Source organism: Adiantum capillus-veneris, chromosome 27, assembly GCF_014529385.1.
Source record: "Adiantum capillus-veneris isolate H3 chromosome 27, ASM1452938v2, whole genome shotgun sequence".
Lineage (NCBI taxonomy): Eukaryota > Viridiplantae > Streptophyta > Polypodiopsida > Polypodiales > Pteridaceae > Adiantum > Adiantum capillus-veneris.
In genome coordinates, this window is record NC_140957.1 from 61483254 (window position 1) to 61499814 (window position 16561).

Genomic DNA, 16561 nt, shown 5'->3' on the forward strand with positions numbered 1-16561 from the left:
TGACGAGAGTGGGATTTGAACCCACGCCCTTTCGGACCAGAACCTTAATCTGGCGCCTTAGACCAACTCGGCCATCTCGTCCTTGCTGGTTATCGTAAATTTTATAAAATGAAAGAAAACTCTAAAAGCGTGGTTCAGAAGAGAGAAAGAGAGGCCCCGTGTTCACATTCCAGCTTGAGCGTACACACACACAGTGACATAGCGAGCAATCAACCATTCATCAATGGTTACATTAAAAAAATCCAGATTGCTTATAGCCAAGGGCGATCATAGGAAAATTAAATAGTGAGAAAAGGCTTCCCCTGATTACTTACAAGCCTAGGCACAGGTACCAATGGTACTATTTATGCATGATCAAACCACATGCATTACTAAAACAAATGTTTGCCTCATGCTTTGGATGTATTACAAATGGTAAAACTAAGTGGACATTATGTTTGGATCACCAAGGTGATATAGGGAAAACAAAGGGTTGCCATGCAAGGTGCATGGAAGGAAGTGAGTTGTATGCCTCTTGCAAAACCTAAAGGAAAATACTACATCTGAACGTTCATGGGAACATTGAATGCATAAAATTACGTCCATTCCATTGATATACTAGCAAGCATCATTGCTTTTGCGCATACCACAAAATGTTTTAGACAAATTTCTCATTATAATTCTTGCATTGCAAACTACGACAACATCATGATCTATTCCAAGGGAGGGAGCGTATGCCTAGATGGGTCCCCAATTGGGCCGACACTCCCTTGCTCCCAACCGCACCTAGCTAGGCATACGTTCCCTCCCGAGCAATAGCTTGGGATGTTGACCCCTATAGTAAAAATTCATGAGAAAAGAGCTCCTTGCTCACATTGGAAAAATGTCAAGACACTTGTTGTGTAAACTAGCTAACAAAAGTTGTAATAACTTTTGAGCTTTCCTTTTAGCTAGTATGTAAAGGCAACCATACATACTCACGAAAATCAACCTATACAAATTTATAGCAAGGACTCAATGAGAAATTTCCCATGCACTTGAAGATCAAGACTTGGCAACATAAACAAGGATCTAATCTTTGGGGTGCTCACTTTATGTAAAGCTTGGATATCACGTGTATTGAAGTAGATTCCCTTACTGTTAAATTTTCCAAGAATAAAATACACCCTTTTTCTATTCAATCCATGAATTGCCCGTTTAGCCAACTCCCTTAGACCTAGTACACTTACAGACTGACAAGAAACTACATGGAAAATCTTCAAACTCCTTTCTTGAGGATAGCCCCAATCAAAACAGAAAATTTAATCAAATAGGCCTCCTCTATGCAAAAGCCTATGATGATCTCATCTCCTATTTCAACCTTGCATGTGGATAAATCTTACGGGAAGGATGGATTTAAAAGATAGTTTTATACAACTTTGTGCTAGTTAGGGTAAAAGCCCTAATACGCGGATGGGCCCCAAAAGTAGGACAAACTTTAAGTTCATTTGTGCGCGAATAATAGAGCACGAAGGCATGAGTGGTGGGATAGTTTAGCTGAAGTGTTGCATTTAATAGAAAAGGATGCCATTTCAATACTTGTATGTAGCTGTCCTTTCCAATCCGAGGGGTGTGATCACTTATTGGGGCTCTAAATTTTTGCATAAGGCTTTAGATTCCTATCTCACATTTTGTCTATTGAGTGCGAGGAGAGAAACATCAACATTGCCTGAAACTAGAGGTGTTGAAATTGCCAAAATACCCCTGAAATTTGTGGAGATTCTAAAATACACCTCAAATATCAAACATTCCCAATGTACCCTCCTAGGATTTGCCCCAATTTTTGCATAGTCTAATCTTTATGACAATGCACATATATCTTTAAGTGTCTTAGACATAACTGTTAACAAATGAGCTCACAATTACAAGCATCCTTGTTCAAAAACGATGAACTACTTCATCTAAGAGCCCACGATACCATTTAAAATCTTACTTTTGCCATCTTCTATTGATCGCGAACCTATATTCCTATGAAGCATTGCAAAAGAAATCAGTTTAGAAATATTTACGAGGTAATTATGAGTACTTTGGAAAATTTAGAGAAATTGAAGGACATTTTGAAAAATTTTGGCCAAATATGTACAATGGTTTTTTTGGTTTATTTTATAACCGTTATACAATTGCATCACTATGAACTCTCTCCAAACAAACCCCCCCCCCCCCCCCCCCCCCCCCCCCCCCCCCCCCCCCCCTTCCTTTCCTGGGCGTGCGCACACACCTTTTCCCTTTCCATCTTCTTGTTTTGTGCCAAGCAAGGTGATGTGTATATTTGCCAGGGGCAAAGGATAGAGAGGTCGCACACCGAACAAGGATCACATGAACTCTTGTAATAAATCTAGAGGTACTTTGTGCAAAGTTGAGTGCTATCATTGCAAAAGAAAAGGGCATTTAAAGAAAAACTGTTGTACATATCAAAGAGCCAAGAAATAGTCTGAAGACAACAAGATATCTGACAATGATGGAAAGGACAAAGCTAAGATTGAGGAGCTCAATGTACTAGAGCCTCTGAAGACTGCGATGTCCAAAATTCTTCATGTTCTAGTCCTTACATCAAATCTTAGGCTAGATGCTCATGTATTAAAAGATGCTAGCTTTTATGAGGATTGAGTTATAGATTCCGAAGCGAGTTTCCATGTAACACCTCATAGAGAATGGTTTTCTACATATGCACATACTCGTTCGGTGATGCCTATGAGCTTGAGATACATTGTGTTAGAGACATCAAGCTAGTTCCACATAATGGCAGGAAATTCATAATCAAGAATGCCAAACATGTCCTCAAGTTAGCGAATAGTTTGATATTTGCTAGTCAACTTGACGACTTGGGTTCCAACGGTATTTTGAATATATCTTTGTAGTTTTATTTTTTTTCAAAAAACCCAAACACCCTCGAAATTTGTGAAAACTCTCATCTTACTCCTCAAACTTAAAAAAAAATTTGCTAACAATTCCAAAAATGCCCTTAATTTTCTTTCAAAATTTTGAAAATATCCCTTGTTGGTAGACTAATCATTTCCAATTTTTATGCATCTCTTCATAAAAAGATTTATTCTCCCTCAATAGAAGGTGTTGGTGTTGTGGGCTCTCTAGATGAAATGAGTCATCCATCACTTGTAGGTGAAAATGCCTCTATTTTGTGAGCTCATGGGTAAAAAAGTTTTGTCTAAGACACTTAAAGATAGATATCTATTGTCAAATTAAATAAACTATGCAAGAATATGGCAGTCCATCCAAAATTGATATAAAGGTATTTTGAAAATTTCTAGAATTTGAGGGGTATTTTGGGAATTTCCACAATTTTCAAGGGTGTTTTGGTAGGATTTACTTTTACATTATAAACAATGCATTTCATCCACCTAAAAAGATTTAAAAAGGATTATAAAGAGAAATGCTTAACTTTTCCATTTTGGTGTGGATATGAAAACCAAATCATACATGAAAGCATTCATGGAAACAACATTTTGACAACTTCAAAAATACATATATAGAATGAACAAAAGTTGTGTTATCTTTGCTTTTACACTCATACTAAGACAAACATTTACCTTTAAGCCAAATTAATGACCATTGTTAGTTCTTTACCATTTGTGGGTATTTGATCTTGACAATTCTACCAAAATATTATTAGGTCTCAACCATATTTTGCCAATGAACTTGGCGCAATCTTGGACTAAGTTTACTTTTTTTTTTTCTGAGAAAAAGATCCTTCTATTTGTTAATGAAAACTACCCATAGGGCTACAACCACCTCTGCAAGAGAGGGCTACAACAAGCATGATGGGGAGACTCTCCCAATGAAAAAACAGAATATATACAATGAGGCTAAATCAAGAGATGGGAGGAGGGAAGAGCCACACAGGTGGACAGTAGTGCCATCTGAGCACCCCCTGGACTATGGTGTAGAAAGGCCCAGGGCGCCAGAGTCGAAGGAAAGCCTCGCGGCGCTCCCGCATGCGGTCGGAGCTACCCTGTAGTCCCTCAAGCTGTCCTCTGAGAGAATGGATCAGCTCTAGCCAAAAGTCACGAACAATCTCTGCTGGTGGCACACTGCGAGCCTCAAAGATGCGGAAACATCGGGCCCGCCAGTAAACCAAAGTGTCAGGCCACTGATGAGCTCCCAACACTCCTCTCTCTCACTGCACCACTCCTGTGGAGTAAGCTCTGTAGTAGCAGGCTGAAGTGTAGGTCGCCCCCCCCCCCCCCCTGCATCACTATCATCCTGCTGGTGGAAGATAGCTCAAACTGAAGTGCCGGGCCCGTGAGGGTGGACCAAGCCGCTGCCCCCCAACTGTACTGTCAAGCCGTGGAGAGAGAAGGCATCAGCCGAAGAACTCGTAGCCACACCTGGTGGGCCGAGGGACAATCCCAAAGACAGTGACGCTGACTCTCCACCAAATGGTCACAAGCTGCACATGTGGCCGAGAGACCACTATGCACTAGCCAGCTCCCTACTGTTGTGGCTCTATGTGCGACCAGCCCCACTGAAACAAGGTGACTCGCCTCGGCTGTCTGGAGTCCCACAACCTCTCCCAAAAGTCTGCCAAGAACTCAACTGTGAGACCCTCTTCCTGCCAATGACGTGCTGCACCGGGGAGGACTCTCTGTGTGCTGCTAGTATATGACGTCCCAGTCGAACAGTGTACTGAAAGAACGGGACTCCTAGGTGGTCTGTAAAAGAGAACGAGTCCCTCCATAGCCACTCACCACGATCCCACTGTACTCGAGCCAACGGACAACACTCCCAAGCCCATAGCCTCCAGTGTCCTGACTCGAGAACTGCTTGGGCAGGGTCTATGACGTAGGTCCGGCCACAGATGCCCACTACTCGGATCCTCTGAAAACAGCACTCTGCTACCTGCGTGGCCTCTACTGCAACTCGCTGTAGTTGTCCCCCACCCTGAAGCTCGAAGAACAGGGCTGAGACAGACTGAAATGAGAACCTCTAGTCGTGTGAAGGCTCCCATCCACCGGGGTGCTACTGGCTCGAGAGGCGTGAGCCACTCAGTTGGAACTGACTCTGAGATGTCCTGACACATGCTCTGTACCCCTCTCATGCCCTGTAGCTGGAAACCCTGCACCTCCTCTAACAAACCTGTGAACTCTAGCCAGTCACCTAGAGAGCGCGTTGGACCTGCTGCCATGGGACCCCAAGAAACATGAGGCCGACTACCAACCAAGTGGCCTCTCTGAGTGCTAACCATGGGGTTCCAGACGAGGGGCTGCCGTAGGCGCTCCTCCGTGCACGTCGGCTGTCTCTGCTCTAGGCCACGCCGTAAGAGCTCCCAAGATCGAAGCAAACTCACTGCGAAGCGGTCCTCCAGTCTCCTGCTCAAACCAACTCGACGCAACTCTGTAAAGATCCATCTGGTCGAAGGTTGCCAGGGGCCTCCTGACTGAGGCACCCTGGCACGAAGCCTCTGCCAGCAAGAACTCCTTCCAGGGCTCCTCTCCTCGAAGAAGTCCTCTGACTACGAACTTCCCAAGAAGGGCTCTGCTCTGCTGTGCTAGATCAATGATCCCAAGCCCTCCCTGAGAACAAGGAAGTGTGATGACCGACCAAGCCACCTTGGCTCGGGCAATCTGAGTGTCACGACCTGACCAAAGGAAGTTCCTGATCAGCCTCTCTACTTGGCTGATACAAGAACTCCAGAAGATCCAGCAAGAAGTGATGTACCACATAGTTGCCAACAACACCTGGTTGGCAACTACTACTCTACCTGCCAGCGAAAGTCGTGCTGAGCTCCAATGTAGCAGCTTTCTCCTGATGGACAGGAGAAGAGGAGCAATTTGCTGCTCGGGGGACAAGTCCAAACCAACCTGACAACCCAAGTACCGAACTGCAGTCCCTGGGGGAACCCACCTGAAACCCTCTCCTAGCATCCAATCTGGCACAGGAGCACTGCCAACCGAGAAAGCCACTGTCTTTCTCCAATTGATCAGTGCGCCCGATGCACAACAGAAGGTCTCCAAAGCCTCCTCACATCTGTGCAGATTGGCCTCCTAGCCCTCTAAGTACAAGGCTCAGTCATCGGCAAACTCGGCGTCCAGTAGCTCATCTCCCCGAATAGGGAGTGCTAAGCCCCTCAGACCAACCTGATGTGACACCAAAAATCTGCTCATTGCCTCCGCATAGAACAGAAAGAGAAAGGGGGCAAGAGGACAACCCTGTCTGACCGAGCGTGTGAGCATGAAGCGCTCACCTCTTACCTCCTGCCAAAAGCACCTGACTGTGAGCCTGTCTGTACAAAGCTGCCACCCCTCTGATCCAAGCATCTCAGAAGCCCATCCTGCGTAGAGTGCCCTCTAGAAAGTCCCAGTCAACTCTGTCGTATGCCTTCTCAAAATCTAGAAGAAGAATCACTAGGTCCTCACCACGGAGCCGTGCTAGGGCAGAAGCCTCCCAAAAAGTAAAGATGTTGTCAAGGATACTGCGTTCCTTGACAAAACCTGTTTGAGTCCCATGTATAAGGCTCTCCAAAAGTGGCCGAATCCTCAAACTCAGAGCCTTGGCAAGAATTTTGTAGGCTGAGTTGAGGATGATGATGGGGCGCCATTGTCGAATCTCATCCAAGGAGCCACCCTCCTTTGGAATGAGGTAAATCAGGCCCTCACTCATGCTATCAGGCATCACTCCTGTGTGCAAAATGTACTGAAAGGCACTACACAGATCTGGGCCAAGCAGGTCCCAGTACTCCAAGAAAAAGCTGGGAGTCAGCCTATCCTCACCTGGACAGCTACCACGAGGGAGGGCCCTAAGAGCCGTGTGCAGCTCCTCAAGCTGAAGTGGCATCTCGAACCTCTGGCGCATCTCCTCAGTCACAAGACAAGGCATTTGTGCCCAAACCGCTCCTTGCATGCATCCTGCCGCTCTGACTGGGGCTTAGCCGCCGACAGTAACTCACGGTAAAAGTCAGTAGCAACTGCACGCATATCCTCGGGCTCACAAACAACTGACCCATCGGGTCTCCTCAACTGATTGACCTTGGCATGCGAGTGCCGAGGTCCCACAATCTCAAAAAAAGCACCTGTCACTCTGTCACCCACCTGAGTCCACTGAGATGCCTGTCGATGAAAGGCAAACTCATGACGCCTCTCCTCTGTGCTAGCAAGCTCCTGTCGAGCCTGCTGTAGCTGCTCCTCCAACCATGGACTGTCTGGATGCTGCTCTTGCATCCTCTGTAGTAGAGCAATGCCTCGTTTGAGACGCTGCTGCTCCTCTCTCACTATAGCCTGGCGAGCCAGAGACTCCTGGAGAAAAAAGTGGCTAAGCTGAGCTAGGCCTAAGGCCACTTTGTCTGCAGGTACAACCTGGCTGTCCATGCCCTCTGTCCAGAGAGCCTCTACCCTCTCTCTGAGTGCTGAGTCCAACAAGACCCGCTCTGGGATGCGAAGCATCGTGCTCCCACTCCTCTGCCTGTCTGCCACTGTGAGGATCACTGGTGCATGGTCCGAGAAGGATGTCCCTGCCAGAATGCCCACTGATCCCCCTAAGTCACTGAAGTGGTCACTAGTGTAGAAGAGATCTATCCGCGATAGATTCACTCCTCCCACTCTGCGGTCCGATCTAGAGAAGGCAAGACTGGCTGGAGGCCTCACAAAGCCAGAGTGCTGCCATGTATCCGAGACCCTCAAAGTCATACACAAGCTCTCCCAAGCTGCTAACTCGACTCCATGCACAGTAGCATGGCTGCCTCCAATCCTGTCAGAAGGGTCCTCCAACATGTTGAACTCCCCTCCTACACACCAATGGTCAGCCTGCGGCAAAGACTCAACAATCTGTGACCAAAAATCTGCACGAGCACTCGCCACATTGGGTGCATAGATGTTCAGGAAGCCCACAAGGCCACCCTGAACCTGCATAGTAATCCACTGAGCCCTGCCTGGCACAATAATCCCTCTGCCCACAATGGCCTGCTGCAATGAATCCGCAATAGTCATACATACCTTACCTTGGATGCCTCCAGGTCCAAGAGCAGCTACCAAAAGGTATCATATCATCCACGCAAAATCTGACCACATCGCCGAATGCGGCTCTCACACAGATGGTGCTCCTGAAGCATAAAGAGATCAATCTCTCCTCCCACAAGGCAACGCTGAAGATCCTGACGCAATCGGCGCCGCTGTCGCTAAAACTGGGGCCCACCTAGTCCCTGCACGTTCCACGAGACGATCCTCATGGGGAGCGAGAGAGAACAGATGCTGCCGCAACAGCAAGACGGGCTATCTTCGAGGCTGGCTTGGATGGGGAGTAATCCGCATCCGAGCGTCCTCTAGATAGGCGAGACTGCAGTGAGTGCCTAGCCCAAGCCCAAGCAGAGCGAGCCGTGCATAAAGCAACCTCCTCTGTCCAGGAGTCCTCATGAATGTATACATAGCAAGGCAAACACTGCGTATCAGCAAAGAAGTACACCACAATGTGTCTACATCCTGCTGAGTCTCGGGGTGTCCCCGCAAACTTGGCCAGTGGCCACAAAGTCTGCAGCAAATCTGTAACTCCAAGTTCTCCCATGTGATGAGAGAACTCGAGAACCTGCGTATGCAACCATCCCAACACTAAGTCGAGGGACCACTCTGTCTCGGCCCTACCACAGAGGGGGAAGGAGAAACCAACTGCTGAGTCCAAGGCCTCTGTCCCCCTAGCGGCGAGGAACAAAGCATGGACCCTGAAGCAGGCTGCCTCGTGGTTTGCTGCGGAATCGCCGAGAAAGCGAGTGAACCCGTAGTCGAAGAAGTCCCAGCGGCGTCGGAGGTCAATGCTCGTCAGACCACGAGGGATAGCTGCAAGGGACGATGTCTGAATCTGCAGAGGGGGGCAGTAAGAAGGGCTGACCCTCTCTCGCTAGGCGACTCGTGGCAAAGGCGCTGCCAAGAGATCTCCTAACCGCTGGCGAGGGACCAGTCTCCTGAGTCGACTGTGGAATTGGAGCAGGAGGGGGGGAGAAGGAGCTGGGGGGAGTGGAGGAGAAGAGGAGCTAAGTCGGGTGCCGAGAATTTTGCAGATGACCGAAGTCGGGTGCCGAGAATTTTGCAGATGACCGAAGTCGCCTGCAATCGCTCTACCTCAGCGGCTAGGCTTGCTTGCTCTGTCGGCGAGAGCAAGTCGAATGGTGGGCTCAGCGGGGTCGGGCGAGGGGGCTTCATTGGAGTCCCTCTACGGTGGAGCATGAGCCGCCATCTGTGTCTGCTACTACTGGTAAAGAAAAGGCGGAGGATCGTCGACGAAAAAGGGGGGGAAGACCTGCTGGACCGAGCACGTCAATGGTGCTGGCGACGCCCATCAAGCAAGAATGGAGAGGGAGAAGGCTAACGGTAAAAAGCAGGCGAGGGGGGGGGACAGTGGGAGGGGACGGGCTGGCGTGGTTCACTGCGGGAACGGCTTCGGGCTGGCTGGGCAACGGGCAGCAACAGGGGCAGCGCGGGGGGCGGGAGGGGGGGGGGGGGGGGGGGGGCGCGGCAGGGGGAGCTGGGCAACTGGCAGTGGGCAGCAGCAGGGGTAGCGCGAGGGGCAGAGGGCAGCACGAGGTCGGACTAAGTTTACTTCAATCAAAAGTTTTATAAAATGAATATGGAAATGTCTTCTTGAGATAGATAGATTTCATTGTCATCCTCGAACGTCAAATATGACCTATGGGACCGAAATTAAAGGAAAAATCCAAGATTTCCTTGTTCATACCAAATATCAACTTTTCAAAGTGCAAGAATCCAAAATGAGCTTCTCTGTAAAACTTTGCAACAAGATATTTTCTTTACTCCTAATATAATGGCATTTCATTAAATCTAAGCTAATGCAACAATACTTTAGATCTAGATCTCATAAGCAGATGGCTAAACATCTCTCAATGCCAAATAAAAAATAAAAATTGAGCACCCTACAAAGACCTAAAGTTCATCATTAGCAATGAACATTCACAATTTAAAAATAGCTTAAAATATTGAAAAAGGAAATATGAAAATTAACAATCATGCACAATGGTTTTGTTATAAAGAGACAATACTGCTCTTTGCCAAGCACACCTTCTATGTGACAATTGAACCACATTCAAAATAAAGAGTTTGTACTTCCGCTATTGTAGCATGAAATGATTGAATATTCTCAACTCAAGGAGCCAATATGCAAAGAATCAAAACTCATTAACAAAATAAGAATAAAGATGATATGTAAACAATACCATTTCACACGCAGACTATCGCACATAAAATCTAATAATTGCAATATGATACAAATAAAGAAAACAAGAACAAAACCAAATGAAGTATAAAAGAAATGGAAGTATAGACGAGAGCATTCATTCCAAGTGATGGCAAATGTAAGACTTGCAAATGAAGTGTGAAACTTGTAAGGTTACATTTAACAAAAGAACAAGCCACAATGGATGACCACTTCACCTTAAACAGACAAGCAATGAGCTCGAATTAGAAAATGACTGATGATTCAATAGTCTTAGTGTTAGCATTTCAAGGGTTCCCCATTCTTTCAAAAGATAGGGACTTGGTAGTATCCTTCCCTATGGAAGAGCATATTTTCATCTTGCCATTCTAATGACAAAATATCTCAAAAAAATTTAATGTAGTGACATGGTTGGTGTAAGCCAACGTGTCCAGTGCACAATCCAAGTAGAATTTCTATTTCCAAGCCTTAGTTTAGGAAACACATAAGAGGCTAGAATAGACTCTTTACTTTACATACCACTTTCTCACTTTCACTCATATAACATGTCTGTGTTTTCTAAATAAGATGAACGGTTTAATGTACCTCCCTCCCATTAACCGTTATCCTATTTCAATTCGTTTCCTAGGAAGGGCAGTTTTTAAACAAGCCACAGACTCATGAAAACTTTGACCTTCATATGATGGGAAAAATGCTAGAAGGGCAGACGGGCATCAAATCCAATCACCGCTCACGAATACGAATACTCTGTATTGCAAAATACTTTGGGAAAAAGACTTAATGAACAACTCTTGTCACAAAGTCTATCATCACATGCCCCTATACAACGACGTTACAATGACGCCCTTGAAGAATATATTCCAAGGTCCACTATACGAACGTTGGTCGTAAACAACTCAGAACTTGTACAAATCATTAGAAAGAAGGTATCAATTAGAAACAATTGTGACTTCCTTTACACACCAACATTGAGACATGGTCTAGTGAACAATTGGCACACTTGAAAATTGTGAAGTCAAGCATTGTGCACATTCAAAAAAACAATGTTGACGTTTTCTAGAAATTAAACATCCGGAATCCACAACCTGTGGTTCTTGCTGATTCTGTCTACAAAATTTAGCCTAGTGAGGCCAGATTCTACCTCTTATTTTCATCAACCCACTACCAGTTAAATTGTGCATTCTTTCTTCAACTCATGGCAGATATGCCGGACTTCCACGACTGAAGCTGGAATGGGGTCTTGCAAGCACTTCAAAATGCTCTGGTCTTCTTTCAACAAGCTGGGATGGGGTCTTACAAGCACTTCAAATGCTCTGGCCTTCTTTCAACAAGCTGGGATGGGGTCTTACAAGCACTTCAAAAAAAAACACAGACTTCAAAAACTGACCTTCACAAGCAAAATGCTCGTCGTAAAGTGCCCCCATATATGCCGTGTACGCTTTCGCTCAACTCTTTTTGTACTCGTCGTTTGCTTTACACAGATCCGCTGTTAACCTGCTCCTTTTTTGCCTTCCAATCTAAACAAAATCTGAGTGTTTGCCATAAGCCACCTATAATAAAATGGCATAGAAACACTCGGAACCAAAATGGAGCAATTCTTGATGCCCCAATTCTCAAGATCACAAAGAAAAGCTCCAGCTCCAAGAGATGCCATGGCAGTACATTATGCTGTTACAAAAAACCACATGTCAAACCATAAGAACCAACCATATTTTATTGCTTGTGTGTGTGTGTGTGTGTGTGTGAGAGAGAGAGAGAGAGAGAGAGAGAGAGAGAGAGAGAGAGAGGAAGAAGAAGAGTATTTTAACGTCGTAGGAAACTATCCCAAGAGACCTTAGAGAGAGACCTGAAAATCAATCCCGAGTGTTGAGAAAGTTTCTTTCAAGATGCCAGTAAATAGAGTGCCCACAAGCAACCCAACAGGTATACAGAGCTCGTTTCCTGTTGCGACGGCAACAACCACGTCTCTTAAAGCCAGTAGAATTAGGGCTGGAGCGGCAAACCACTTTCCAAAAAACCAAACAGCATCTGCAGCATGATGCATCAGTTTGGTGGTGAACTGGGCCCACAGATAACCATCAATTTGTAAACCCCTTAAAAATAAGGTAGCTCCCTTTGACTCAACACTTTGACCACCATTATTGACACCTTCAGCAACTGTGTTGCAGGCTCTTGGACGACACTTGCTCGCCTGCCCTCGTCCTGCATGAACCCTCTGCATGCAAACAACTATCTTGTCAAGTTAACTACTCTCTAATTACCAATATATACCAACCTCCCAAGCCCAACTTTAGTATTGCTCAATTGCTGACACAGTCATCTGAAATTCCATTTTTTCCTCATTTCCCCGCATCCATTTGCGTTTTTGTTTCCACTCCCCTCACTCCCTGTAGTTACTGGAAACTCCCCGAAACCCCAACTTTTTGCCGTTTCCGTTTTATTCCCATTTCCACCTTTCCCATAACTATGATTGCTGAAGATTGTAGATATGCCTCGATGAGTCTAGGAGCTTAGTTTGATTTGGTTTTAAACAAGCACGGCATCAACAGGCTTGGCCAAAGGTTGATTTTGATGGAGACATAGACAAAGGAGGCATAGTTAATACTGGCAATAAAAAAGTGCAAAAATTCACTGTGGTCATGCTCATGTAAATTGATAATGTACAGGGAGAAAGTGATGTTATGTTCTTCAACACCACATCAAATTTCCTGATGTAGGAGATGAAGAGGTCATGGTCCTCACAGAGCCACCTCAAAGCCAGAGAGAACTTTCCTGAGAATCAGAAGATATGCATGTAGTTGGGTTTTCGAGAAGAGGTAGTACTTTCCATGGAGGAGCTCCTACCACAGAGTTACATTATTCAGCAGAGAAGATGTGCCCAAAGTCATGTTGTTAAAATAGAGTAACATGTCAAAGACAAAGACAATGATACTCAAGCTAGAATGTGCTCAAATCTCCTATATTATGAAACCTTAGCTCCTTACAGACTAGTAACAGTAGAATGCTGGCTTCCCGACTCCATAGCCAGACTCCCTGCTTCCCAGCCACTTATTGTAAGTTAAGTCCTCCTTCCAACACGCCACCTTTTTTCTTGTTTAATGAATCCGAGTGAACGTCAATCATTGGCACGATCCAGTATATTGGCAGAAACTGGTTTCTCAACAGGTGGTTTTGGGAACTTGTATCTGAAAGAGAAGGTCTCCTCGATCTCTTTCTTGTTGCTCATTTTCATCAAGAGAGAGTACACCACACATTGAAAATTCCAGGTGGGAAACTCTTGGATGCAATTACACATCTCCTCCCTCATTGAGCCTCGCAGATCAACCATGGCAGCCTTGATCATGTTCAATGATCTGTTTACGACTCAAAGCTCCCGCCCAGTCTGTTTGATCATCCGAAGGAAGACCTTCCACTTGCTTCTTTCCTTTCTTGTCGTCCTGACCAGCAGGAGAACTTGGAGCTTTCCTCTTCAACAACATTTTTGGAAGATCTCTCTCTGATGCTGCCCAGATGACCGACCAGATCCCTCTGAGGCTTCCCACATGTCTGATGTTGAGTAGATGTCTGATGACTGATCCCCAGCTATCCGACTGAATGTCCAACACTTCGCCAACCACATTTCCAAGACCACCAGACCAGATCGCTAACTTTCACAGTTGTAAGGTGCAGCGGAATGAATGTTGAACTTTGCTCAAGATGAGTGCTCCGAACTATGCTCAAGGGTTCCTTTTACTTATGGAAGGTCCGTTCCTTTAGTGAGAGAGTGCAATGGACACCAACAAAGTGAATGGACACTGTGAATGGAAGTGCATGAGACTGAGAGATAGAGAGAGAAGAGAATACGACACCAGAAACCTTGTAAAACCCTCCTCCGAAGGCCCCACTCTCTATGGCGAGAGCGGTCTACTTATGATTGCACAAATCTCTACAATGCTTGGACTTGCCGACGATTACGAGACGGGCTGAAATCTGAAAACGCTAAGGGCTGAAATCTGCAAATCTTGTATCTGCTGAATTCTGACTCTATATCGGTGACGATGTCGATGAAGAAGGTACGACGACGACGCGCTGAAAGCGCAGATGCTGAAATTTGCGTTTTCCGGGCTGAAACTGTAAACTTCGCTAGATCTGACCGTGCGGCGAGGATTTGCTGCAGGAAGGTGAGATCTGTGAGGTTCGGGGGTTCTTCTGCGAGTGCTAAAGGCTGAAAACTGAAAACGTTGGTCCTATGGCTGATTCTGTCGCGATGATCTGCAAAAAAGCTGAGGTTCTGCTGCAAACCAAAAACGCTGGGGCTGAAAACTGACCTTGCGGGGAAATCTGCTAACGCTAGGAAATCCGTTGTGTTGCTGTGGGAATCTGCTAACGCTAGGGCTGATCTGCTGTCTACTGTCGCCGGGAATCTGCAGTTGCAAAAACGCTAGCTGATCTGGTGCAAAAACGCTAGGCCTTCTGTTGAGAGAAAACGCTAGCCTGCTGGGGGTCCTGCTGAGAAGGTGCCTGTTGAATTGAGTTCCTGCTGTCTCTTCTCCCAGAAAGTGCTAGCACTAGGTTTCTACTTATACAAACTTCGCAAAATTGCCCTACCTACTTTCCAACAAAAGTCACTTAAAAATAATAAGTGAAAGATGTCAAAAATAGGGAAAATAGGTATATACGCTGTAAAAATGCTTATGACTGGAATCTGATGGTCATGCTGTGTGCAACCAAAGGATATGCATCTAATCTAAGTGTCTGGACATGCACGGTCTGCGAACAAACTCACAAAAGTGCCAGATCACTTCTTATTCTAGACTGACTTGACTGAACTGAACCCTGGTCATGTTGTAGCTTGTCCACGGACACATAGGGTTGGATGTGTCACGTGACATCCCCTCGTTTTCAAAGTGAGGTACTGGTACCGAACTGTATGGCGTCGAGGGAGATCGCCAACAACATCCGGAATCCTGGAAAGGACTCTTCGCCGGCCCACTCTGATGTGTGGGTCGTGCGATACTTGAACTTCATAAAGGTTTGCAACGCTTGCTCTTTTGGGCCGTGCTGAAAGCGACAGAAAGTCATCTTCAATGCTTCCACTTCGTCTATAGTCATGCATCTACCTTCTTCAAGAATCTCTGAGGCTGAAAATTCCTGAAACCACTTCCAACACAAAAACATGAACATCCATTCCATGTAAAGTGACTGGAAAAAATCTCGTCTTTCAAAAAAACTGTGCATGCAATGTAGATGAACAAATAGACAGAGTGCCAACCTGTTCACCACACACACAATGAGATCGAATCTTGTGTTTCTGATCTAAATCAATCAACTGTAGCAAATCACAATGGAAATGCCTATGCTTGATGCTCAATCTTTCTTGTGCTCTTTCTACGGCTGTGTCGTGCCAAGGAAGAGACATGGAATGTGACTTCCTTGAATACATACTTTTCAGCTCCGCATACATCCATGCTCATTCATGAGTGAAACGTGCTCAACGTACAATATGTCATGCCTAGGAAAAGGGATCACATAAAGAGGTTGACTAAGATACACGAAACAATCACGAATGAAACACTCGAATAATGCGTCCTGACGAATCATTCGAACACATAGTACTTCCTGTGATGGTTCTTTGGACCTAGGCTCGAGAGCTAAGATCGGTTCTTCGTGAGGGATCAAATCTGCCTGTGGGGGTTCTGTGGACCTTGACTTGAGAGCCAAGATCGGTTCTTCGTGATTGATCGAATCTGCAATGAGGTTAGCTTCACTAGAGAAAGTATCCACTAACACATCATCCTTGTGAACAATCACATTATCTTCATGCAAATCATCATGCTTGTGAGAAATCACATCTTGATCATGCAAATCATCATGCTTGTCATTGTCATCCAAATTATCATGCTTATCATTATCATTCAAATCATCATGCTTATCATTATCATGCAAATCATGTGTGTCATGCTTGGGAGAAGAAGAGACTGAGAGTCTCCTTTTCCTGAATCTCTTGCATCTGTGCTTGCACTTGAGAAAAGAGTCGCAACAACTCTTGCATGTGTCGCACTTGCTCATGCTCACGCTCTATGGCTGCCTTTCTTTCTGCTTTTCTTTCTTTGCATTCACGATCAAGTTCTGCCATTCTTTCTTCTTTTCTTTCTGCATGTCTACGATCCATTTCTGCTTTTCTTTCTTTGCATTCACGATTAAGTTCTGCCATTCTTTTTGCTTGTCTTGCTTCACGTTCTAACTTCCTTTCCATAAACATCTGGTCCAAAGCCTCCATAGGAGTTAGTGCAATCCGTGACGTAGATGGGGAAGGGGGAGGGTCGGAAAAACCTCCTGGTGGGGAGAATTCTTCTTTGCCTCTCTCATGCTCATCACCTCTAAGCGAAGTATCCAT

The 16561-nt window shown here is 45.6% G+C and overlaps 1 protein-coding gene and 1 non-coding gene across 3 annotated transcripts in view; both read right to left on the reverse strand.

The window, feature by feature from the left end:
* On the reverse strand, positions 1–81 carry TRNAL-AAG (transfer RNA leucine (anticodon AAG)). The gene has a single exon. It is a non-coding gene; the product is annotated as a tRNA-Leu (tRNA).
* An 11101-nt stretch (positions 82–11182) lies between these two features.
* The window catches only part of LOC147422075 (uncharacterized), a 72607-nt gene continuing 67228 nt past the window's right edge, over positions 11183–16561 (reverse strand). For both annotated transcript variants that reach the window (XM_086502754.1, XM_086502753.1), the window contains 2 exons: positions 12032–12400; positions 11183–11853 (listed from right to left, as the gene is read on the reverse strand). In XM_086502754.1, the coding sequence (XP_086358880.1) occupies positions 11659–11853; positions 12032–12400 (564 nt within the window). In that variant the 3' untranslated portion in view covers positions 11183–11658. The remainder of the gene's footprint in view (positions 11854–12031; positions 12401–16561) is intronic.